This window comes from Aptenodytes patagonicus, chromosome 19 (assembly GCF_965638725.1).
Source record: "Aptenodytes patagonicus chromosome 19, bAptPat1.pri.cur, whole genome shotgun sequence".
Classification (NCBI taxonomy): domain Eukaryota; kingdom Metazoa; phylum Chordata; class Aves; order Sphenisciformes; family Spheniscidae; genus Aptenodytes; species Aptenodytes patagonicus.
In genome coordinates this window covers 4,447,496-4,470,262 of record NC_134967.1, presented here as the reverse complement: position 1 = coordinate 4,470,262, position 22,767 = coordinate 4,447,496, and the positions used below count along the sequence as shown (strand labels likewise).

Here is a 22,767-nt window from a genome sequence, read left to right as displayed (position 1 = left end):
GTCATGAGATGGAGAGTTCAAGTATATGCACCACTTTGCTCATCTTGATTAGCAAAGGACCTAGAAGAGAATGGCAGGCTTGTGTTTTAGCAATGATGTCATGACAAGTAGTTCATGGGTACATCATTTTGAGTGTGATCCTTTCACTGCTTGTCCTAGTGCCAGTTAGAGAACATTCCAATCACATAGGTATGTTGCTTGCCCTGCCCTGCCATCAGGATGGCATTAAAATTTGGACCCTGTTGGCCGCTGTGCTCCATGAGTTTTTCCTTGAAATATGTGGACCTACGGGGAGTAATTAATCATAAAAGCTTGGGGATTTCAACTCTATCATCAAAGCAATGAAGCAAGGGAAAGCTGAGCCTAAAAGCTGTGCTGATTACCCGGGGTAACCTGATACAAAATCTATTGTTGCCGAGAGATCCTTAGCCCCCAGTATATCGTGCAATATTATAACTGCCTGATCTTATTCTGTGCTGACAATGACCAGTTATTCCTCATTTTCTCTCTCAACACAGCTGGGTTAGAATTTCATTTGCAGAAGGTATTTAGAGCAATTTAGAGACAAATGTCTCTGGTGTTTGCTCTGCACTTCCCCACCGCAGGCTTCGCTGAACAGTTTTTAGTATCAGGAGCTCCATCTAATCTGTTTAATTTTAATAAATCCCTGACTGGGAGAAGAGGAAGGGTGGGGAGATGGAGGCACAGAGAAACTGTGGCCCGACTAATACTTCTTATGAATTACTTGGCTAATAATTACTAAAGAGCAGAAATGGTTTGGTAGAGCTGTTTGTTTGTTCCTGTTTGTTAATTAGCCCTCCTTCCCTTTGTGCTAATTGTTTGTTTGAAAACTTAACAGTAGGAGATAGGAAGGAGCAGGGTCCAGTAGTGCAGTCACTGGGAATACGTCCATATGGAATCTGACCACTGAGCTTACAACATGACCTCTGTTCAGTGCTCGAGAGCAGAAGGTACATACTGTCATGGTGCCTATGTGCTCTAGCAGATGAGGCAATTATTCTTGAAACGTAGATGTTGTTAGTTTAGTCCTGAGTAAAATGGGGGATTACACGGTTTGGTAGGCTGTTCCCCCTATTCTCTGATATACAGTCATTGTCATCCCAATGACAATGTTTATCCCCATTTCACAGATAGTTAGGCTGTCTGGTAGAGAAGTCCTCACTGCCAGGCAAAAAAGCTTTTTCTGTTGAGAAACCATTTCGGTTACAAGAGTCGCTTTTAAAATTATCTTTGTAGGAAATAATACAGAGGTACCCTTGTATTTTTTTCACAGTTACTCTGATCCAAGTTTCTTCAAGCAGAAATTGCAGGAGAAGATCTTTTTATGGACCCCAGAAGAAGTTTGGTGGAGGGGAATTTTCATATCTATAGATAGCTGTATGCCATGTATGAACTTGTCTTTTGTAGTTACTTTCGTGGCACTGTACAGGAGAGGTCTATGACTCCCCACAGTCTGGTTAAAAACTCCTGCAGTAGAGAGGATGGTGCTGGATCACCTTGTGTCTGTGAATGCGGAGGGAAAAGACCAGGTGCCCTACCCCTGCAGGAGCCTGCCACTACCCCAGCTACAGCCTGTGTAGGCTACAGGGGTAGGATTGGAGCATTAGCTGTGGATGAGCTTTTGGGTCCTGCAATCGCGACTTTGCCTAAGAAATTTCACTTCTGAGACTTGCAGAGATGGTTCCGCCTTGAATTATAATTTCTTCTTCTTTTTTATAAGCATCTCCTTCCTAAAAAAGGCCAATCAAATTTTATTTCCTTTTAATATTAATTAATATTCAATATGGGAACTGGATTTTGTTTAATGCATTTCAGTGCAGTGAGAAATGAAAGTTTCTTCAGGATCATCAGCTGGACTGGGTTTGGTTTTTAGTGAAACGGTAGTTGCAGAGGCTGCAAGTAGGCTTTCCTGGTTACTTGCAGGTCAGGGGTTTGCTGAACTGCTCTCCCTGGAAGATGGGATGATAGTGTTGATGACAGTTGGGAGAGCGAGGGTGTCCTGGATTTGTAAAAGGTCTTTCAAAAGTTGGATGAGATTTCTCTGTTGTCTTAAGCACTTTTAAACTCCCAGATACAGAGGCATTAATGAGAAACATGAAGTTATTAGAATAATTTATCATTTTCTTTGAAGCTTACACTGGCATTTTGTGTAATTTATGACATTTCCTCCTTTTTATCATGAACTTCTTCAGATGAAGGGAAAAACAGCTGTTTCCCCTCAGAGTATCTGAAAGAAAAGAAAGGAAAAAAAGATGCTGTTTGTTTTTTGTCCAACTCGCTGATTCTGCTGATGACATGCCACAGAATCAGTGGCGCCTTGGGAGTAATTAGACAGCATGTGGGGTTTAAACCCTTGTGGAAATGTGTCTGTCATCTAACTGTTGTGCCTCAGATGTCCTGTACTGCTCAGTTACCCATCCGGTAACTCATGTGGCTTGTTAATTTTGTGTACTCTGAATCTGTAACTTCTGGCAAGATAGAGAAAGGGGGTGGAAGTGCACTATGCATGTGGAGCTCTGTTTTTCAGGGTGCTAGTCTTTTGGGGCAGGGAAGGGAAAAACTGCTAGGTTATTGTATAATTGTATACTTATATATATACTTATTGTATAATTCTGGATGAAAAACTTTTTCCTTAGTTGCTTGTTCTCTTCATCTGTAAAACGAGTACAGTAATGCCTTCCCAGAGTGGGATTGTGGGAACAGACAAAAGCATACGAGGAGCTCAGAAATTATAGTGGTGGGAGAACAGAAGTGCATTAGGGCAAGTAAATGTATAATTGTTGAGTTATATTGGGAAAACGTCCACCCAGAAGGTTGGACAGTCTTCAGAAGATATGCTACCTGGATTGGTCTTTTGTGTGTATATATATATATGTAACATAACGGGCTACACGCTTCCAAAAGCAGTCGCGCTTTTGCTTGGTGAGATGAGTTGGAGGTTGTTGGAAGCGTTGCCCTTTTGCATGTTGTATCTATTAATCTGTTTCATTACTTTGGCTGGTAGGAAGTGAGTTACTACACAAGGTTTTCCTGTAGGTCTTGCACAGTTTTTTGCAGTGCATCGGAGTTCCAGAAAATTTTGCCAGTGTCAAGATGCCAGGCTATGGTGATTTCTGAAGAGATGAATAAATTGTTTAATTATACATGCCCCTTCCCAATCAGAGCTCAAAGACACTTGGTTCCCTGGAAACAAATGCTGTCAGCCCCATGATCTCCAGCAGAAAACTGTCTTAATTTTCTTCCTTTTTCTGTAGTCCTCATTCTTTGAAGTTGAACCCCTGTCTTTCCTTCTTTACCAAAGAAACCCAAGTGGATCACCTTGAGGACCTGAGAGAAGGGGGCACAACCCACTGCTGGAGGGCTTTAAAGGAAGTAAATTCTTCAGCAGATTTCAATTTAACCCTCTTTTATTACTTTTTTATAATTTAAGTCCATTTCATGAGGCAGTTTGCATGTCCTTGAATGGAATCTCGTTACCATGAAAGCTTTTTTAGCATTGATTTCATAACAGTCTTAATTTAATAGCGCCATCATTACAGAGAGGCCCTGAGAGTGGGGCCCTAGCTTTCCAGGTCACTGACCTTTTAATTACAAACCTTGTTCTGATGGCCAGGTTATCGACTGGACAGCTCCCAACTCCTGCCCCCAGCATGAAGATGAAAATAACTGCCTTTCCTCCCCCACTTCCAGAAAAGGGAGGAAAAGAAAAGTAACCTCTTGTGTTTCCAAAATTAATTTTCTCCTTCAGCTTTACTTTGTAATTAATTCTTTAACATGTCTCAGTGAAGCTCGAACAGTTTTTAAAAAGCTTTTCCTTGAGAAGAAAATACAATGCAAGCCAATAGAGTCCAGTGACAACTCATACAAAAAAATACAGTTAGTAGCCTGTGCTGTCAAAATACCTATTTGGGCCAAACTGCTATGGCTCTCCAAACCTTATGCTTTTCTAGAAATGACCATGTTTGATACAAGAATGTGTGATTAGGCTGTAAGTGTAGACTATTCAAGGAATGCTAGGTGACTTGTCCTTCTCTTCAAACATATGTTGACAGAATATGGGTTTAAGACATGGTGAAGAAAAGGAGTGAAGACTTTACTTCACTGCACAACTGATTGTGTGAGTGAGCGTTTGTCCTGTTTTGTACTTGCAGATCGGGTAACTTATTCTCTAGCTGTCTAATAAGTGTTTTGTGCCAATGCCTGCGCAGACCTCATCACTTGCACTTGCAAAGCTGCAAGTGAGACCTGGAATTCAGATAACAGATAACAAAAATTTATTGCAAGAATATACTTAGTGTATTAAGCATCTAGAACAAATTACTTCAATGCACAATGAGAGAAAGTTCACTAGCATAGGTAGAACCAGGGAGGGTGTGCTTTCTGGTTATTAAAGAAGCTTGGAACAAGTGTTCAAGTAGCATAAAGTAAGTCTAACAGCTTGTGTAGACTTACAGAAATGACTGTACAGGTTAAATGGAAGTCAGTGCATTCCACATTTTCATAACGCTTTTCATCTGAGGATCTTAGAGCACCTTGTACCCATTAACCATTGAAACTTCGCAGCTATTTGCATGAAGCATGTTTGATGGTGTGTATAGGGTTATCTAGATCTCACTGTGCTTTCCACTAAAAAGCATCCACCTCTGACTTACGAGGACAGCAGCTGCTTAACATCACTACGTGGTTTTTAGGAGAGGAAATGAAGAATACTTTATCTAAGTGATCTTGCAGAGGGAGCTTTAGGGATAGAGAATGTAATTACTGGGTAAAAAATTTACTAAGATTCTTGAAAAGCACTATGGGATATTTAATTACTAAAGATGCTTAGGCCTCTGTTTATGACTTTGAAAGATTGCTAATGTGCCTTATAATATTTTGCTTAAGTTAAAGAAAAATATGTCCTACACCTGTTCACGCTACCAGTTTGTTCTTTAGGTGCCTCCCATCCAAGCTTTGGGTCAGTACAACCCTGCGTAAGTGGGGAAATCTGGTTGTCTCCCAAGGAACTTACTAGGGACCCAAAGAATGAAGAGTGAGAGAATGAATGCTTTCACTGCTAACAAACTCACAACAGTTCCTATCTGAATCAGCATTATCAGTAGTCACATCCGTTTTTGGCACTCTGCTATGTTTGCCCAGTGCTGATGATGTTCAACATACAGGGGAGATTTCCACTGCTGGAGTCTCATAATCCAGAAGAATAGATGTGCTCATGATCCAGAAGTTAGTTCCACAGTTCTGTATTTTGTATTGGTTGCCTTCTTTTTTCTTCCTGAAAATGATTGAGAATCTCTATCCATCTGCTGTGGAGATGTCTCCCTGTCCTGCCAGTCTTCTGTCTGCATATCTGTCACTTGCTGTTCAGCACCAGCCTATTCATCATGCTGACTCTTTTTCCCCATCAATTTTACCACTGTTTGTGTTATCTGAACTTGTCATGAACTTTACAGATTTTCTTGGCAGAAGAGACCTGCAGCGGTAGTGCTAACAAAATGTGATAAACTAATCAACCTTAGGACATCCTGGGGAATCAGATACGGCTATTCTTTGGAGTTGTCAGGGTTTTTGGAAGAAAATCTTTATAGTTGATAGAAAGCCTTCACTATCATTCCTCAAGATTTGGAAGGAAGTTTGGAAAAAGTAATCTATTTAGTCCCTATCCACATGGAGAAATCAGTTCCTATCTCATCTTCGACTCTTGTCCCGGTCACTAGTGATTCAAGAGAGGGCAGAAAAACACCTGACATTAGTTTAGGCATAACTAGCCATGTGATGTAGTGTACGAAGGAAGGCAATCCTTTCTGTTTGCTACCTTTTAATGTTTATAATAGCCAGATGATTAAGAACAGTGTGTGTGTGTTTGATAGAAACTATAGTTACTTACAAGTGAGTTTGTTATTTTAGAAGAACATTGTACTCAGTGTACACTTCATTGTTTTACAACAATTGTTTTTTATAGCTCAATGGTATCTAGAAACTAGGTTGAACAATACATTTCTATCCCACTGGAAATTCTGAGATTTGGAAATTTGTTTTTATATTAAATAGGGATTAACATTTACAATAGCAGAATTTTTTTTTTAAATGAAATATTACAGACCTGTCAGATCACTTTGTATTGATTAGACTGGAATCTTTAATATTGTAACTGATAATAAAAGAGATTGATAGAATAATATAATATGTACCATAATATTACAGAGAAGATATTTGGAAAAATGGTTTTTGAATTGTTATGAAATCATTACTTTTCTCCATAACATTTTGGGGTTTTTTGAAGAAACACTTTCTGTATTAAGTTCTAGAAGTTTGTTGATGAGCTCTACTTGGAACTAAAGAATTCTTTCACAGAAGTGCTTTTCACTAGCAGGAAAATACATCATCGTTGTTACTGGATAGCTCCAACAAGCTTGTCATCTTGCACTGTTTTCTACTTGCACATTTGGCTTGAATACTCTAGACTACTGGCTCTGACCTCAGTTAGCATGTTGCTGAACGTGAGGGAAAAAGTCCTACTTGGGGCTGTTAAAAGGGAGCCAAGGAAAAAAAGTAATGGAAAACTTAGGACCTACTAATCTTCACAGTGTATTGGTTTAAGCAAGATTATTTTAAAGGGCTTTGATACAAGCTCTGCTATTTAATATTAAAAACATGAAAATCTCAATGACTTTCTTTTTGGTTTCTGTGTGGTGTTGGGAAGGTACATCACAAGACGCACCCCTTTGATGTTTAATGATGTTGTGGAGAAGCCATTGAGGGAGCGACTCAAATTTTACATCCTCTAAATGCCTGTATATGTGTTCTATAACAGAGGATACAAGTCACATTAGTGGTAATATCCTTCCTCTCTCACTTCAGGCTCAACCTACATTTAGATCTATACTCCACAGCACAAGAGAGGTGATTCATTTGGTAAACAGTCTGCTACATCCCCTGTTTCTTTTGGGCCACAGAAATTCCTCATGATTTCAGTGAAGAGTCCGGAATCACTTTTGCCATGTTTTTGTAGCTTGAAAATTATTGATAAATTGGAACAGACCGGTTTGGTGCCCAGGAAGTTGTGTATGCTACAAAATACTGGTTGTAAACTTAATTTTAACAAATAATTGGAATGTCATGGGTTTAATGATGTCTCTCCACTTGGCTATCTGACAGTAACTACGTAATGTAGAAGAGCCGTTAAAAATGGCTTTGCAAAATTAACTCCTGTTGCTCACTGAGTGTGTTTTGAGTCATATCTGCCTTGTTTACTGTCAAAATAATATTTCCATTCCTGGTAGCATTGAAAACCCAATATGATTACAGCAGAGTGAGTTGAAGTCTATTCCAGAAGATAATGCTAAAATAGTCAGTTATATTCCAAGTCCTGAAATTGTTAGCCTTAGTGACGGGCAGAAAAGACCCAGACTCTAAGTCTGACTTGTAAATTTAATAATTTATTTATCATGTTTTCAAGTGAAAGTAAATGCAGAGTGCTAAAAGAAAGTCACTTCTGTAGTTACAATCTAAGAGCAGGCATTGGAGATCTGAGATATGACTTCTTGCTTGGCTTTGGGCAAGTTACTTGTTCTCAGCTTGCCCATCTGTAAAACGGGGTTAATGACCACTTTTGCATTATTGACTTAGTAAGATTTATGTTAGCTCTGTTTATAAACTGCTTTGATATGCTTGTTTCAGAGTTCTTGGTGCTGCAGCGTGTGATTTTTGAAGTTGCTTGCTGCAGTAAAAGCCACACTTGCAGAGAGGTTGAGAATTTACTTCCGTCAGCTGTGTATGGGAGGGGAAAGCTGCAAAGTTTAGAATGTCAGAATGTCAAGGCTCAGGCAGATTGCGTGCAATCCTAATCCAGCCCTGCAGCTTTGACCTTTGAAGCAAGCTTCACCTTGAGACAGTTGAAGAAATCTATGTACGTTTGTATAAAAATATTTTTGTGATAGAAGGAATTTGCTCTTCATGGTCATCCAGCCCAGGGTTTTCCCACAGTCTTCCTGGAGCAAGTAAAGGAATTCAGTTCCTGATCTGCTCTGTGAATGAACCTGGTATTCTAAGTCTAAAGAGACAGCCTTCTCTCTTGGGGCTAAAACAAGGAGTGTAATTAGGGTAATCTGTGTTGCTCTTCTGCTGAAATCCATCTCAGACCTAATGATACTTTCCTGCTTGGAAAGATAAAATAAGTTCCTGTATGAGATAATTCTCTAGGTTCTCTTAGACAACATTTCTACCCTGTTTAAAACTATGTCTTGGGTGCCTGTGAACATGAAATCCTACTACTTGCTTTTCTGCTACACGCTGTTCCCTCTTAATTTTAATCTGGAGCGCAATCATTCTTTCCTTGGCTAAAAGGGGAATTTAGTCTTTGGTTCATTCTTTCCTATTCTTTCTGATGGAACCTAGTCCAGGCGAGACTCAGTCCCCTAGGAGGAGAGCAGAGAATTCATTTTCAATGAAATCTGAGGCTCTCTGAAGTAAAAGCTGTTGACTTTGTCATACCGTGCAAATGTGCATTGCTTTTAGCAAGACAATAAAGGGTAAATGGGGTGATCTCTGCTCCTGTGGAGAGGTCGGGTGGTTACATTACACAATCTTCTACAGCATCTTGCAGCAAATACATGGGTTATATTAAAAGTTGCAATCATATCATTTTTTAAAAGTAAATTGCTGACCTTATGCAGTGGAATCAGCTTTATTGAATTTCGCCAAAAATGCGTTTATAATCCCCCCCGCCCTCGCATACACATGATATTCATGTCCTTGCTGCCCATGTGGAAATGTCCCTTTTTATGGTGATAAAATTAAATTTGTCTTTGTCTCTGCCTTGCCTCACCTTTTAAGATTCCATCCTTAAGAGATACCAGTGGATATCCTTACCAGAGAATGAAGATGGGCAATATCCCTGCATGGATGGCTGGCTGACTGTGAGCCAACTGCTACAGAACAAATAAATAAGCTTTTCACATTTAGAGGACAAATAAAGCTGAGGACAGGTGTAATATGGGTATTTTTCTAGGAGTGTTGTGGCCTTAGCATAGGTAAGAATTTATTTTGACTTGGAAGTACTTATGCTTTGCTTCTGGATTTTTTCTAATTGCCACACAATACGTTATGTAAAATCCACAAATAGTTATTGTGCTACTCATGTAAGACTGTGTTACGTGTCCTCCTTCAATAATAACTAACCATAAAACCCTCTAGTCTTTGGCCACCTGCAGCCCCCTTCCTGAATTCACTCAAGAAAAAAAAGTGTTTTGCAGCATGTTCAAGAATTGAACAAACATATATCCCATATTTCTATACCACTTTGCATATTCGAAGTACTCTACAAATACTGACTAAGCTTGTGACACCTTTTGTGGAATGGCAAGATTATAAGATTAATTTAATGTACTTCTGATTACATTTTCTCTTCTTGGTTAGACCTTTACATTCTCCAAACAGTTTGCAAACTCCAAATTTCAATAGGAAACGGAGGAAATACCATCCCCATTTTAGATGGGGAAACTGAGTCAGATGTGTTAAGAACAGTTAGATCTGAGATAATTCTGACTCCCAGTCATATATATATATAAATATAACCATACCATGACGTACTGTCAGTGTGATGTACTGGTGTTTATAGCATTTTCAGTAAAATTACTTAAAGCATTTTCGTGTTTATCCTCTCCAGGCCCCAGCTGCTTTGTGGGGGGGTGGGGAAGGTTAAGCTAGTTTTGTTCGATAAAATCAACGCAAACGATCTAAGTAAATGAAGGGGCAGGTTGGCCTCTGCAGTGTTAGCATGCATCCCTTCTTACAGCAGCTCCCCCAGCCTGTCTTCCTTTTTACATGGCATTTAAAAGGCTAGTCGCTCAGAGGTAAGAGAAGAATATCAGAATATCATTGCTCCTGCTCTTCAAGTAACCGGGAGAATGCAGCTGTTAGAAATATAAAATACATGTTTAAAAGATGACTCTGTATGTGTTTAAAAAAGAGAGCGAGAGAGGATTCAAGGGAACCAAAAAATAGCAGCTTCCATTACTGTAATTAAATGGCAGCATTTAACCTATCAGGCCGTTGCGTGTATGTGAGAGACGAGCAGGGAGCTGCATTTGAAATGATCACTGTCTTCCTTGGGGGATAGAGTAGTTAAATAATTTGTTTGTGAGGTGTGAGTTCAGTGTCGGGTAAAGCAAGTGCTTGCGTGTGTGTGTATCTTAGAAGCTAAGGATGGCTGTGTGTTTACTGAGAATACCCTGGAGGTTGGTATTTACTAGCACGTGCACTGTCAATAAGAACACAAGCTGCTCTTGCCCATTTGTTAGGTTATCTGCAGAGTCAGGGCCTCACCTGGTCCCAGATATTGCATCATAAAAGGAGAGCTTTTTTCACGCTAGGCCACCTGAGACAGACAGGAGTAGCAGTAAAAGAAAACCAGGGAGGAAGTGGGGGAAGAAGAGAATCCGAGTCCTTTTGGTGAACTTCATCTACTGTGGTGACTGTAAAGGGTAAGTTGTTCTATCTGGTCGTTGGACTTGGCACTCAGGAGTGTGGGGGCTGTCATCCCTGGGAGACCAAGGACGAAGCTGCTGCTCGGCGGTCTGCCCCTTAAACAAGCACGTCAAACAGTTGCTTCTCCTGCAACAGTCTTCCACCTGTGCCTGGCATGATTCCTATGCTTCAAGACTGTAGTGTGCAAAATTATGTGGAGAGAGAGGGATCTGCAAAGTGCATCCTTGGCCCTTCATCATTGACCCCGACTCTGTGAAAGGCTCTGTGGGCACCCCTGTATAGTGGTGTTGAGTAGCCTTTTGGCACCCCGGAAAGGAGACACATTCTTATGCAGTGCCCAGAAGGGAATATCTTCCCATTTTTATTCACTCCCTTTTTATTTGTGAGGTGATTCCTTTGTTTAGGGGGTATTTCCTAGTCCTGGAAATCCAAGAGCTATCCTCATACAGTATGAGCTGATGCTAGTAGCAAGTTTTTCAGCTGCTTCAGCTGCCTCACCTACTGATCTGACTTGTGTTATGTTGCAGGAACATGCCCATAAATGTTTCTTAATCTACACTCCAGTTTCTGTGTGAGTTCTGTGTAGCCACTCCCGTTTTTAACTCCTGGGCTGGAACTTCCGTGAGGCACTAGAAGACAACGAACAGTGTTAAAAGAATAGATATTTTGGTATTTCCGTTTTGCACATTCAACCCCAGTGACTGGATTTTGAGGGCAACACTTGGCTGAAAGGAGACCAGAGAGATGCCATGTATTTTAGCACCCAGTCAAAGCAAAGCCTGAATTTGAGTCCTTGTGTAGTTTGGAGAGTTAGAAATCTGGAAGTATTTCCAAAGATGATCTACAAGCACAAAAAAAAAAGGCTAAACTTGTTGCTTGAATAAATTATTTGTTGCAAATGCCTTACATAGCTGAAATGCATATAATATGTGTATAGATTCTCAAAACTGTCAGTTAGTCTTTGTACATGATAATTGTCAGTGTCAGTCTCAAACGTTTTACAAAGGATATTGTGTAATATTATTCCTGTTTTACAGATGTAGAAACTGAGGCAGATGGAGGTTAAATGACCTACACAAGGTCAATAGCAAGGCTGGGAATAGAACCCAAATGTGTAGAGGCTTTTTATTATACTAATAAGGAAACTCTGGAGGTGTGTTTGGCATGGTAATCGGAACCCTAGAGAACTAGAAGAAGTTAGTACGTTCTGTGCACGTCCCGAGGGAGCAATGATGAAACTCCTTTTCTACCTTACCACTCCAGTTCTCCGTGTGTGGTCATCACAGTTTTTCCACCACTTAACCTTGTTATTTTTAGTATTGTTAGCATTAGTTGTCCTTTGGGCGTTTAATCCAGACTCCTTTAATTTTCTCCAGAACTGTGAAGAGCTGTTGAAGGCACACGGGGAGAAAAAAACCCCAATAAACAAACAAAAAAAAAGAAAAATGATCTTTTGAAACTTCTGCTATTTTGTTGACTTGTTCCCTAATGTGTTTTGTTTTCACTCTTCTTTTATCATGAAGGACCCTGCTTGAATGTGTAATCTTGGTTTCTTAAAAGTTCATTTGTTATTGTTTCTTTCTTCTCCACCCAAGATTAACATCCTGTGTGATGACATAGAAGGTTGTTGTCTAATGGATGCGATGTAACCAACAGAATTTTGAAGGGTGGATGGAGAAATATTTATATAGTTGTGTTAAAAATTACACAGTAAGTTTGTCTTTTAAACAGAAGGTATTTCAACACTGTTATTGGCAGCATCAGCCTTTAATTTTACAGGTGGCTAGCTTTGTAGTAGCATTCAGCAAACAATATTTTAATGGCATGTAAAAAAATTTCTCTAAAACAAAAGAAAGAAGAACGAGGGTGATTTATAATCTGTAATGAATACTTGCTGACATGTCTTTTTATAATAGTGTATTAGTGTCTCTTGTCTTTCTGGGGGAAGTGCAAACCAGATTTACCCCAAAAATTTGTACCATAATAATCAAATATGTAGTATTTAGATGTATTTTTCTTAATTGAGCTTATCTTCTCAGTGCGATGATACCTGACTCCTAGGTGTCTAACACTGATTCCACTTTATAGAAACTGTATTAAGGGAGCAAAGACGCTCTATAAGGTTGTGAGAAAATATCTGTCAGAAAAGGACATAGACTCCTATGTTCATGGCTCCTCACCCAGTGTTAGTTTCTTTACATTTCCATACATTTTTACATACATACTTCCATGTATTTTTACATTTTCTTAGAAACATGCAGCTGTAGCTACTGTTCACCATGCTCCTTATAGCAACTTCCTGACAGAGAGAGTACATGGTCTGCACCGTCATGCTGCATATTCAGTGTTCCGTTCTGTGCGTTCTTCAGGCACTGAAAGTTCATTTAGTATACACTTCATGTGATTTTTCATGTGATAAGTCTGGACTGATGGGTTTGCTTTGTTCCTTTCTAAAGTTTAAAGTTTTAAAAGTAAAAGAGGAAGCAAATAACACTGAGGCAAGTTGCTCTTTATGTTGCAGTTAATCTTAGTCTACAGAGGCTACTCTCTGACGAGCATTGTCTAATGTAGAAAATATCCAGATGCTCCTGTTAGTGTGTTTGGGGCAATCAGTAATTCCAGAGTAATACAAGAAACTGGGAATGGTGCATCAGGACAGACTTTCTCATTCTTATATATAAAACTAAGTCATCCTTCAGATAGTCTGACAAATCTGGTTAAAGAATTCCTTATAATGGCTTGAAATTGCTGTTCTTTTGCACAGTTCCTTTCTTTTGAACGCAGAGTTGGGGAAAAAGAGAGTTTGGTTCTAGAATTGCAGGCCAGTCTAGTCCAGTAATAACAGATCAGCAGTGACTTCTATTCTGGAGTTATTCCACATTAGGGCCAGTCTGCTCAGTCAAATCTAATACGGACTGTGTTCAGGCCCATACCACTGAAAGGCCTGGTTATTTTTTGCTGCAATAACAAAGGAGATGTTGGAGTTACAGATGTCTGGTTGACTGCAGATCCTCCAGGCCAGCTCCTTCTACTTCAGTGCCGGAATTGTTGTGACGTGCTGGTTCAAGTTGTTGGAAATACAGTTTAAAATTGGAGTTCCAAAGGTACATCAAAACCAAACCTCCTATATTGCCAGTGTTTTACCTTACCTGAATTTAAGACAACCTCTGGCTTTCTCCTTAGCAGCTCCTAAAGATATTATCACAGATCAAAGAGTAGCCAAAGGCCAATCATTTTGTTACTATTGCTCAACAAGCTGCTTAACAAAATATTTTTCTTTCACACAAAGTAAATGGATCTGAAGCACATATGTTTTCTGACACTGCTGTTTTTAAAATTTGTGGTAAGTTTTGATAATGAAGTTTAGTTTCTAGGTTTTTGAAGTGCTGTGTACCAAACTGTTCTACTTTTGGAAATGAACTTGTAGAAGAAATTAATATCCTTTCACCTTTATAGAATGTTTTTTGTTGTAGTTCCCAATTTAATAGAAAGGAAATTTCATAGACCTGCTGTGTGCTCTGGGTAAGTTACTTCATTTGTGTGTGCAGTGTTTTTCTTTCCAGCCTGTCTTTCCTTCACATAGACTGTTGAATGCTTTGGGTCTGGCTGCCTTCTACTCTGTTTCTGCACAGTACCTGGCACAATACCTACACAGTGAATGCGTTTTGGGGTCTCTAAGGAGTATTATAATACAAGTAATGAGGATCAGGAACCATCACCATGAGACTTGTTTCTCTGCAGGCATAACAGCAAGCATTTGCAGATCACAGGTTGGGTATGCTTGGAAACTTACCTGTTTAGTGTGTCTAATACTTGTTTTCTCTGAATGCGTGGTCTTATTTCTAGGGAGATTGTCAGTTGTGGTAACAAATTATGACAGCACTGTGGTTACTAGAGTAGTGTCTCTTCCATTATTTGGATTTTCTGCCATATACAGGCTTCTTTTAAACAAATGTCAGAGCCTTGGTTATGTTCTACTCCTGATAAACTACCTTGGAATTGGCATCCTGGCATAGAGTCTTCAAAGCCTTCAAACCCCAAGGTAGATATTAATTTGAAATAATTTCAAATATGCAGAGGTTTTTATTCTCTACGTAGCGTTCTCACATCATGTACTGGTTGAATTGGATGTCCTGTGTTCCCGTGTTACAACATTGGCTTCCAGCTTAGTCACATGCGTTGTCTCTTCATCACTAGTGGTGCAATAGACAGGTGGACTTACTCTACCATTGTCCACTCAAAGAAGGCTTTCTATCAGGTACTGTTCCTCTGCTTGTATACTAGAAAGGAAAAGCTGAAGGCAGGAGACCTAAAAATAAAACCCATAGATGATGACAGAGTAAAATTTCCCCCTGTTTTTAGAAGGAGAGATTTTTATTCATGTTACAGAAAAACTTGTTTCTTCTGTATTTTTTGCTGATCGTGGTATTCTTAGAACGACTCTAATAGACAGGTCTTTGGAAGAAGGTAACCAAGATTGAAGTTTCACTGTGTTTCTGCATATGCTCGTTGTGTAGGAATTTAACTGGGCTTTGTAACAAAACTTCTGGTTCTGTAATTCAGGTTACTGAGGACTTCTGGACATGTCTTGCTTGATTTAGAGTCGTGTTGCTGTCTGCCTTTTTTGTAATTTGGACTTTTTGTGAAGCAAAAATTGTGCCTGTTGAATTATGCTGTCTGCTACCCGAAGATTTGTTGTAGATTAATTCAAAAACAAGGCGTCCATATCCTGTTAAGGCTGTGATAGCACTGCATGTAATAGGACTTTTGCATCTCAGAATCCCGAGTCTGAGTCCCATTATCCAGCCACTTTGTCCTGCGTGTTGTTCCTCATATTCTCTTCTTAGTGCTTTGGCCCCTGAAATACAGAGCTTAGTATTGGGAGCTTTTACTTAAGGTATCCCTTCCTTTTTTTCTACGTGGAACAGAGATAACATACTTCATATACGCAAGGAGCTTACTTTACATTAGAAGAGGAAGACCTGACCTCTCTTACTACAAGTGAAACTGTATTTCCCTGCCTTGAAACTACCAGTGAAATACATTTTGCACTGACTTATAATGCTGTGATTTATGCTGTGATATGCTTTCTGATATTACAATGTCCTTTTGCCTTTGTGTTTGATTTTTTTCCCCTCTAATAAATTTTAGTGGGTATGTTGTCAGTGAACGGGGGTATTTACCCAAAACTCCCATAGGAGAATGAGGCATTCTCCCTGCTGTCTGCTGCCTCAGAGAAGGAATCCTATGCATTATTTCCCCCTCCCATTAATCTTACGGCAATTTTTTTTTCTGCATCTTTTCTCCTTGTTTTGAAATAGTGTTAACAAGGGAGATATTTTTAAATAGAAAACAACTGGAAGGAAGCATATTTCTCTTACTCTCTCTCATGTGCCTGCACATACGTGTTACACACCAACATGAATGAGTGACCAGAAGCAACTTTTTCATTTTACGTTTTGAACTTCTCATATATAGAAAACTGAGAAGAAAAGTTGTAGTACTACCTGTTCCTGTTTTTTCCATTCCAGTACATGCTAAGCAAGCCGCTTGCCCTTTCTTATTCAGAGTGAAAATACTTTGATCCAGTTTTTTGAAGACAATACTCATTTCATAAGAATATTTAATCAGTAGAAAATAGGGAGGATTTAGTTTGTTTGTTTAGTATTTAACCAAGTGAATAAGGCAGATTAGGGGAAGGGGGGGGACTGGACCCATAAACAAGGTGATATATAATATTTTTTTTCGTTCTCCTTTTAAATAAATACCGATCAGCTTTATGTTCAGAGACAATAGGAGCCGTTGGCTTAAATTTGCAGTTTACTGTATTTATGGCTGTAATATCAAGGTGCTGCCGTCGTAATTTCATGCCCCAATGAGAAGAGCAAGGTCGAAGCAAATGCTTCCATCGGCATCTGCTAACACACTAACTCATAAACAAGGCCCGGCTGGATCAGGTGGCACGGAATAATACAGGCTAATGAAATACAGCACAGCTTTCCATTACTGTTAGTTTTTACAGTGTCGTCATTACGTGTAATTTATGTTTAAAAAATTCAATTTTATACAAGGCTCTGGGAAATAGGGGTCTGCAGGTCACCCGACGACTTTTAACGGCTCTGAGAGTCCTTATTGCACTCTACTGTTCCAACAAAATGTTAATAATAAATAAAAAAAAAATCCTCTTTTACTTTTTCTCTGGTTTGCATATCTTGCTCTGTCTTTTTAATTACGAGTGGCTACGGAGAGTTTGGGGCTCTAGATGATGTCAGGAGTTATCCCCTTTACTGATGCTCCCAGAGGGGGGTTACTATCTGCTTGCTTTTCTTTTGTCTGTCTATCAATCACCTGGGGTCCTGTAAATGGAGTAAACACAGCTGAGGAGAGGGAGATACTTAACAACCTCTCTCCCAAACCCTCACCCTCTGACATTGCCCTCCTCTCCTCCATTACGCTTCATTTTATTATAGACTCCAAAAAGCTTGGCCAGGAAGAGAAACTGCTGCCAGATTTATTTATTTATTTATATTTGTAATGCCAAAATACTTTTTATTTTAACCTTTTCCTTCCTGTTTGGCTCACTGTAATTCTTAGCATTGTACTGTCGGTCAGGTTTTCCTTCCTTATTTTAGTGCTGTGCAACTGAGGTTAGAGCACCTTTATCAGTTCTGATTGCTGCTTAGCGACCCTCATGGGTTAAAGTATATAATGTTTCTTAAAGACTGCAATTGCATAATTAACAGTCTCGTAGATTAATAAAGCTGTAAGAATTCAAAGCCCTTTCAGTAACTTTTCAAATTACTCTTATTTCTGCATTTTTCGGCCTGACAGTTGAGACCAGTCAACTTCCCTTTGATGTTTGGGTTCCTCAACACAAAGTTTGAGCTGGAAGTGCACAGCAGGATGTTTACGTTCAAATACAGTCTGTTAATGTAAATGAGGGGTAAAAAAATCAGAGTGATGTTTCTGAGACCTTAGGTTTTGTTAAAACGTTGGGTTGGGCTCGGCCTCGTGAATGCCTCATGAACCAAGACGTGTGAAAGAAAATGGATCAGGAGACCGTGCCTTTCTGACCTTTTTGAAATGTGTTCAACTAAGAACAGAGTAGGATATAGGACAAACATTTGATAAAAGAATCGCCCAGCACTGCATGCAACTGACTGCACAGGTGGAATCATTAGTCTGGATCAGATCCCAGAAGGTTTTTATGATGGTGCTTTTAAAATGTGGCCATGTTCTTCGGAGCAGACTCGACTCAGTGGCTTCCAGGAACAGGAGTGTAGTATCATTTCAGGGTGTCTACCAGTAGATCTTCCTTTTAGTCATACGGTACCATGCACTAACTTAGGGTAGTCATATAGTTTGTTGTAGCTAAACAAGTTGTTTGTTTTCTTCTTAATAGTGTGTGCATGTGTGAGGAAAACAGGAACAGATACCAACCCCCGCCCCGCGCCCCTCCCCTGCCTTTTGTCCCTGCAAAAGGGTAGGTGTGATGATTGCTCCAGGGTGGTCTGTCAGAGGGGTAATAAAGCTGTCTTTGGAAACCACAAAAGGAACTTAGATTCTTTCCACCACCCTTCCCTATTATGGCAAAATTCTTAATTTCTTCCTAACCAGAAATTTTCTCCCTAAAACTAATGTTGCCTTCAGGTTGTGCAAATCTCGCATGAATTACTGGGTTGAGCAATGTGAGGAGGAATGTAATGAAGAAAAAGATATGCTCAGTGGATAGGATGGGAAAAAGAGTTGTCACTGAAATGTCAGAGCCTGTGTCAGAGAAGGAGAAGAAAAAACTTAGTGGCTCATCTAGTTAAGCTCATGCAAGGGTTTTGCATTGCAATTATTGCTACTGTGTTTCATCCAGAAAATAGAGACGAATGGATTTATGGTAAAACAACGGATTGGGACTCACATCTGTGTTTTATTTTCTGCCTGTCAGAGGTTCAGTTCTGACCTTGGAGCACTTCTTATATCTGTACAGCTCACTTCTTCCTCATCTGTAAAATACGGATAACAGTACTCCTCTAAGTACTCCTCTACTTCAGAGTGGTCATAGGAGGAACAGTACTTTGATGTACTGTTCTAAAGAGTGGTAGATATTATAAAAGGGCCTAAACAGACAGTCAAGTCTTAAAAGTTCTTGGGCAAAGGAGCTTTTTATACAATACTCGAGGTGCAGGCACCAAGAGATGGTTTTGACAACCCATTTTATTCTCTGACTTGCTCTGATTCTGTGTTTGCCTACAATTTACAGAGGCTGAGTGATCCCTGAAAATTGAGTGGCAGCAGTGACAATCACAAAACAGGGTCAGCAAGAACCTTTGAGTGCAAAACAATCATGGGTGCTGGATTATTCAAATCAACACCCTCAAGCCTGAAAAGGAAATTTTAAGTCTTTGTGAAAATTATGACTAATTCTTTGCAATGGCTGTGGTGCTGTAGAGGAATGAAATGGATGGTTGGGGGAAGGGAATAGGTTTGCATTCTGTAGGGCTATGAAGACAGTTTCCTTGCATCCTTCTCCTCAGCTCAGTCCTTGCTCAGTACCCTCTGCGGTTAGATTATTCCTTGCAGATAGCAATCAACTGGAAGGAAGTGTGTGTCTAATTTGCATGAGATTATTTAAAACAAAAAAAAAGGTCTGCATTAGTCAGGGTGATGGTAAACAACGCAAAGAGATGCCTTTTATAATATAGCCGTGGCTCAGCTTTCAAAGCCAAATATAATTCACTTACAATTGGCAGTTTCCTTTATTGTTCCTTTTAACCTTTTGCATTCTGCATGGTCTTGATCTTGCTGAAACTCCAGAAGAACTAAAATGTTTGTTTTCGAAAGTGTTGAGAAAGTGGGTTTAGAGCAATTCTTCTGTTAAACTGAGGTGATTTTCTTGACATACCTATTTGAGAGTTATATTAGACACAAAGCTCCAGTTTTCGTGGCACTGCTTTTGCATCCAAGGGAATTGGTATTATTTTTGGGTTACTGACTTCCTGCTAGATTAGAGCAATGAATGGACCATGGATACTTTTTTATATAGTGCAGTGATAGAAGGACACTGATAAAATAAAGCAAGGTGAGATATTGGAACAGATGACACTTTGTCCTGGTTTAGAAATTCCCACTTTTCTATGTAATTAATATATCAAGGTTGAATAATTTTGGGCATGGAAAACTCATACTGTGTGCATACATGTGTGTAGGTGGTGAATCTGAAAAAAATTCAGTCCAAAGGGAATTTTGATGAGTTAGTTATAATTGCCTGAGGACAGTCTTAGAATATCTTGTACATTTTTGTTAGTGTGTGTGAGAAATGACAACCATGAAGACAGGTATATTTCTGAATCTACAGGTGACTAGTTGCAGTGCAGACTTACTCCATGTATATGCTTAAGGAGTCAGCTCCAGGAGATTATTCCCTTGATGCTTGGAGGCCAAGATAACAGGGCCTTAAAAACATCTTGTTCAGATGAATAAAAAGGAGGCGTTCCAAGGTGATGACACTCCCAGTCTTCTCCTCTGATAATTAAGAAGGGATGTAGTTGTGATGTTCTTTTGTATAATGCCACTAGTACCATGAACAAGACCACTTTACAAGGCAGCAGAATAGTCCAGGGAAGTAATAAGAATTTTAATTTGCACTGCTTTGCACAGGATTCAAACCAGGATCTCAAACGTGATGTTTCCCATCATTCTATCATGCTCATCAGCTTTTTCTTCACAGTACAGCAGGGTTTTAATGGAAATAGTGATACTTGAATGTGTCACTAGTTGGCAAGACCAGAATAATCCTAGAACTGCATTTTATCTGCAAAAGATTTTAGTTTTTTTTCTCCAACAGGATGAGAATCGAAGGGGCAGTATGGTTAGGAAACAATAAGCATTGTTTCCTGCTCTTTTTGCAGAATGAAGTAAGGATCCTCCATAACTTCCGTATGTTTCTAAGTGTTAAATATTATCAGATTTGCTATCTTTGCATGGAAATAGAACAATGCCCTGTTCTAGTGGGAGCCATATTTGCAGCCAGCAGCTAATATTGCCTCCATGTTTATGAAATTCCATAGTTGCTAGTGATCTGCCGTGTTGGCATCTGTTTATGCTTTCTCCTACACTGGATAATTAGGAGCTGGTTAAAACAGTTTCTTTCTGATTTAGGACTTTGCTTTTTAACATGGATTAGACACCATAAATATTGCTTTTGTGACTAGAACAATAGGCTAAGTTGTGTTCATGTGCCTTTTATTACTCTCAGTGCAAGTCTTGTTCCATACTGTTATGTGTGGTTTTGGTTCCTTACTATTTGAGGTACGCATCAAATACAAGTAAAGGGGTGATTTTGTCAGATTGCAGGACCAGAGATCAGGAACTTCAGATTTCCGATACTGTATCTGACACTGACAATATTCTGTTATGTTAGAGAAATCACCTAACTTCTCTGTGCATCACTCTCTGCACTGTAGAGTAGATATAAGAGTAACTCACAGGAACTCACAGTGTCTCACATAATCGCAGGAATGGGGAAAAGATCTGTTAATAGTTATAAAGCCTTCTGAATACCAGAAGCACCGTGTCAGTGCTTTATGATATTAAATAACAGTTCTGAGACAGACTTGTGTATTTATTTCTGGCAATATTGTTTGTGCTACAGATTATTCTGTCTAGACCCCCAGTATGCAGTGAAGTTTAAGATCCTGAAAAAATTTCTCGAAACTTAGGTAATATGCCCAGATATGTCCATTTTCTATATTGTATCTCCCTGTAATGTTAAAGAACTAACTGTTTTAAAGGGTAAAGTTCAGGAATTTCATCTACCAGCAATACTTTATGGATCTCGAGTGGAGGTGATGGAGAGAAAGTATTCCCCCATTTTTCTCCCACTGCTGTCATATTCATACCATTTTCCTAACTGTGCTCAGTCCCTACAACAACTGTGTGAGAATCAAGCGGTCTGTCTCTTCTCTTCTAAGTCTCTTTCCTTAAATCTGTATTCTCACTTCCAACCTTTCTGAATGTTTTTGCATACACACTGCGTGTATAGTAAAAGGTCCCGAATCACTTCACATGTTCCTCATAGCAAGGACGCTGGCTTTCTATCTGCTTCTGTGCAGGAGAATAACATAACAAATAATACACAGCTGTCCAGGCCCCACATCGTGGTTGCCATCTGAGTCCTAAATTCTTTTTCTAGAGGATGTTTTCTACTGTTGGAAAAAATAATCCAGCCGTGCTTCCTTCTTCACAGATGCTGGTCATCGTGAATCCTTTAGCTGCTTTTCTTTTCCCCCTTGTTGGCCAAATCCTTTCCATATGTTGTGGCCAATTACAGATGGTCATCCTGGCATTTCCTGATGGCAGGAGTGACTGCACCAACATGTACCATGTGTGCAGTGTTACTACAGCTCTGCGTGAAATAAAAACCAGGCTGCCCTGGGGCAATCTAATCATGCAGCAATAGGCTGGGGCAATGCTAAGCTGAAAGTTTGGGCTTGGCCTTGTTTTGATCTGTTTGTTATAGTTTTATTTCCTCCTTACATTCTGTGTCCCATTCATACTAATCACAGTCAGTCCTGATTTTTTTCTTTTTATTTCTGCATTTGTCATAAAATAAAGCAAATTATTCCCGTCTTCGGAAACGATCTAGACTAATTAGTCGTCTAACCCAATAATTAGTTTTTTGTTTCCCTGTCTGTTTTCATGCATTATTGTTAGTTTTTTCCCCTCTTTTTTTTTTTTACACCATTACAGATTAAAATGAGCCACATTTGCAGTTGATGGTATCTTTTTTTGGGGGGAAGAATGGAGAATTGCAATAGAAAGCTACTTCAAAAGCAGCAATAAACTCAAGGATAAATTAAGGAAATTGAATGAGCCACATTTGGAAGCAGCGTTGAGGCTAATATTCTGTCGCTTAAGGTTAAATTGCAACAGAGAAAGAGAGAGGGAGACATTCCAGTGAATCCAAAATTGGGGAGGCATTACTGCTCAAGTCAGTGCCAAAATTCTTTGCAGCTTGAACGGGTTCTGCCTGGCTTGAGAATTTAATTATGCGTGCATCAAGTGGGTAAAGGTGCTAAACTGATTTCATTTCCTCTGCTCCCCCAGGCCTGACAGATGAAGAGATTGACCTGGCTTTCCAGCAGTCGGGCACAACCACGGATGAGCCACAGTCCCCAGGTCCTTCTACACAGCTGGTGCCAACTCAGCCCTCTCACCCTGTGGTGTATAGTAAGTAACACTTTGAAAAACATCTGCTCCTGTTGCTTT

The 22,767-nt window shown here is 39.5% G+C and overlaps 1 protein-coding gene across 1 annotated transcript in view; it reads left to right on the top strand.

Annotated features, from left to right (window-relative positions):
- Window positions 1–22,767, top strand: part of PEX14 (peroxisomal biogenesis factor 14) — an 81,349-nt gene that overhangs the window by 38,492 nt on the left and 20,090 nt on the right. Inside the window, exon 4 of the mRNA XM_076356105.1 lies at window positions 22,606–22,728. Coding sequence (XP_076212220.1) covers window positions 22,606–22,728 — 123 coding nt within the window. The remainder of the gene's footprint in view (window positions 1–22,605; window positions 22,729–22,767) is intronic.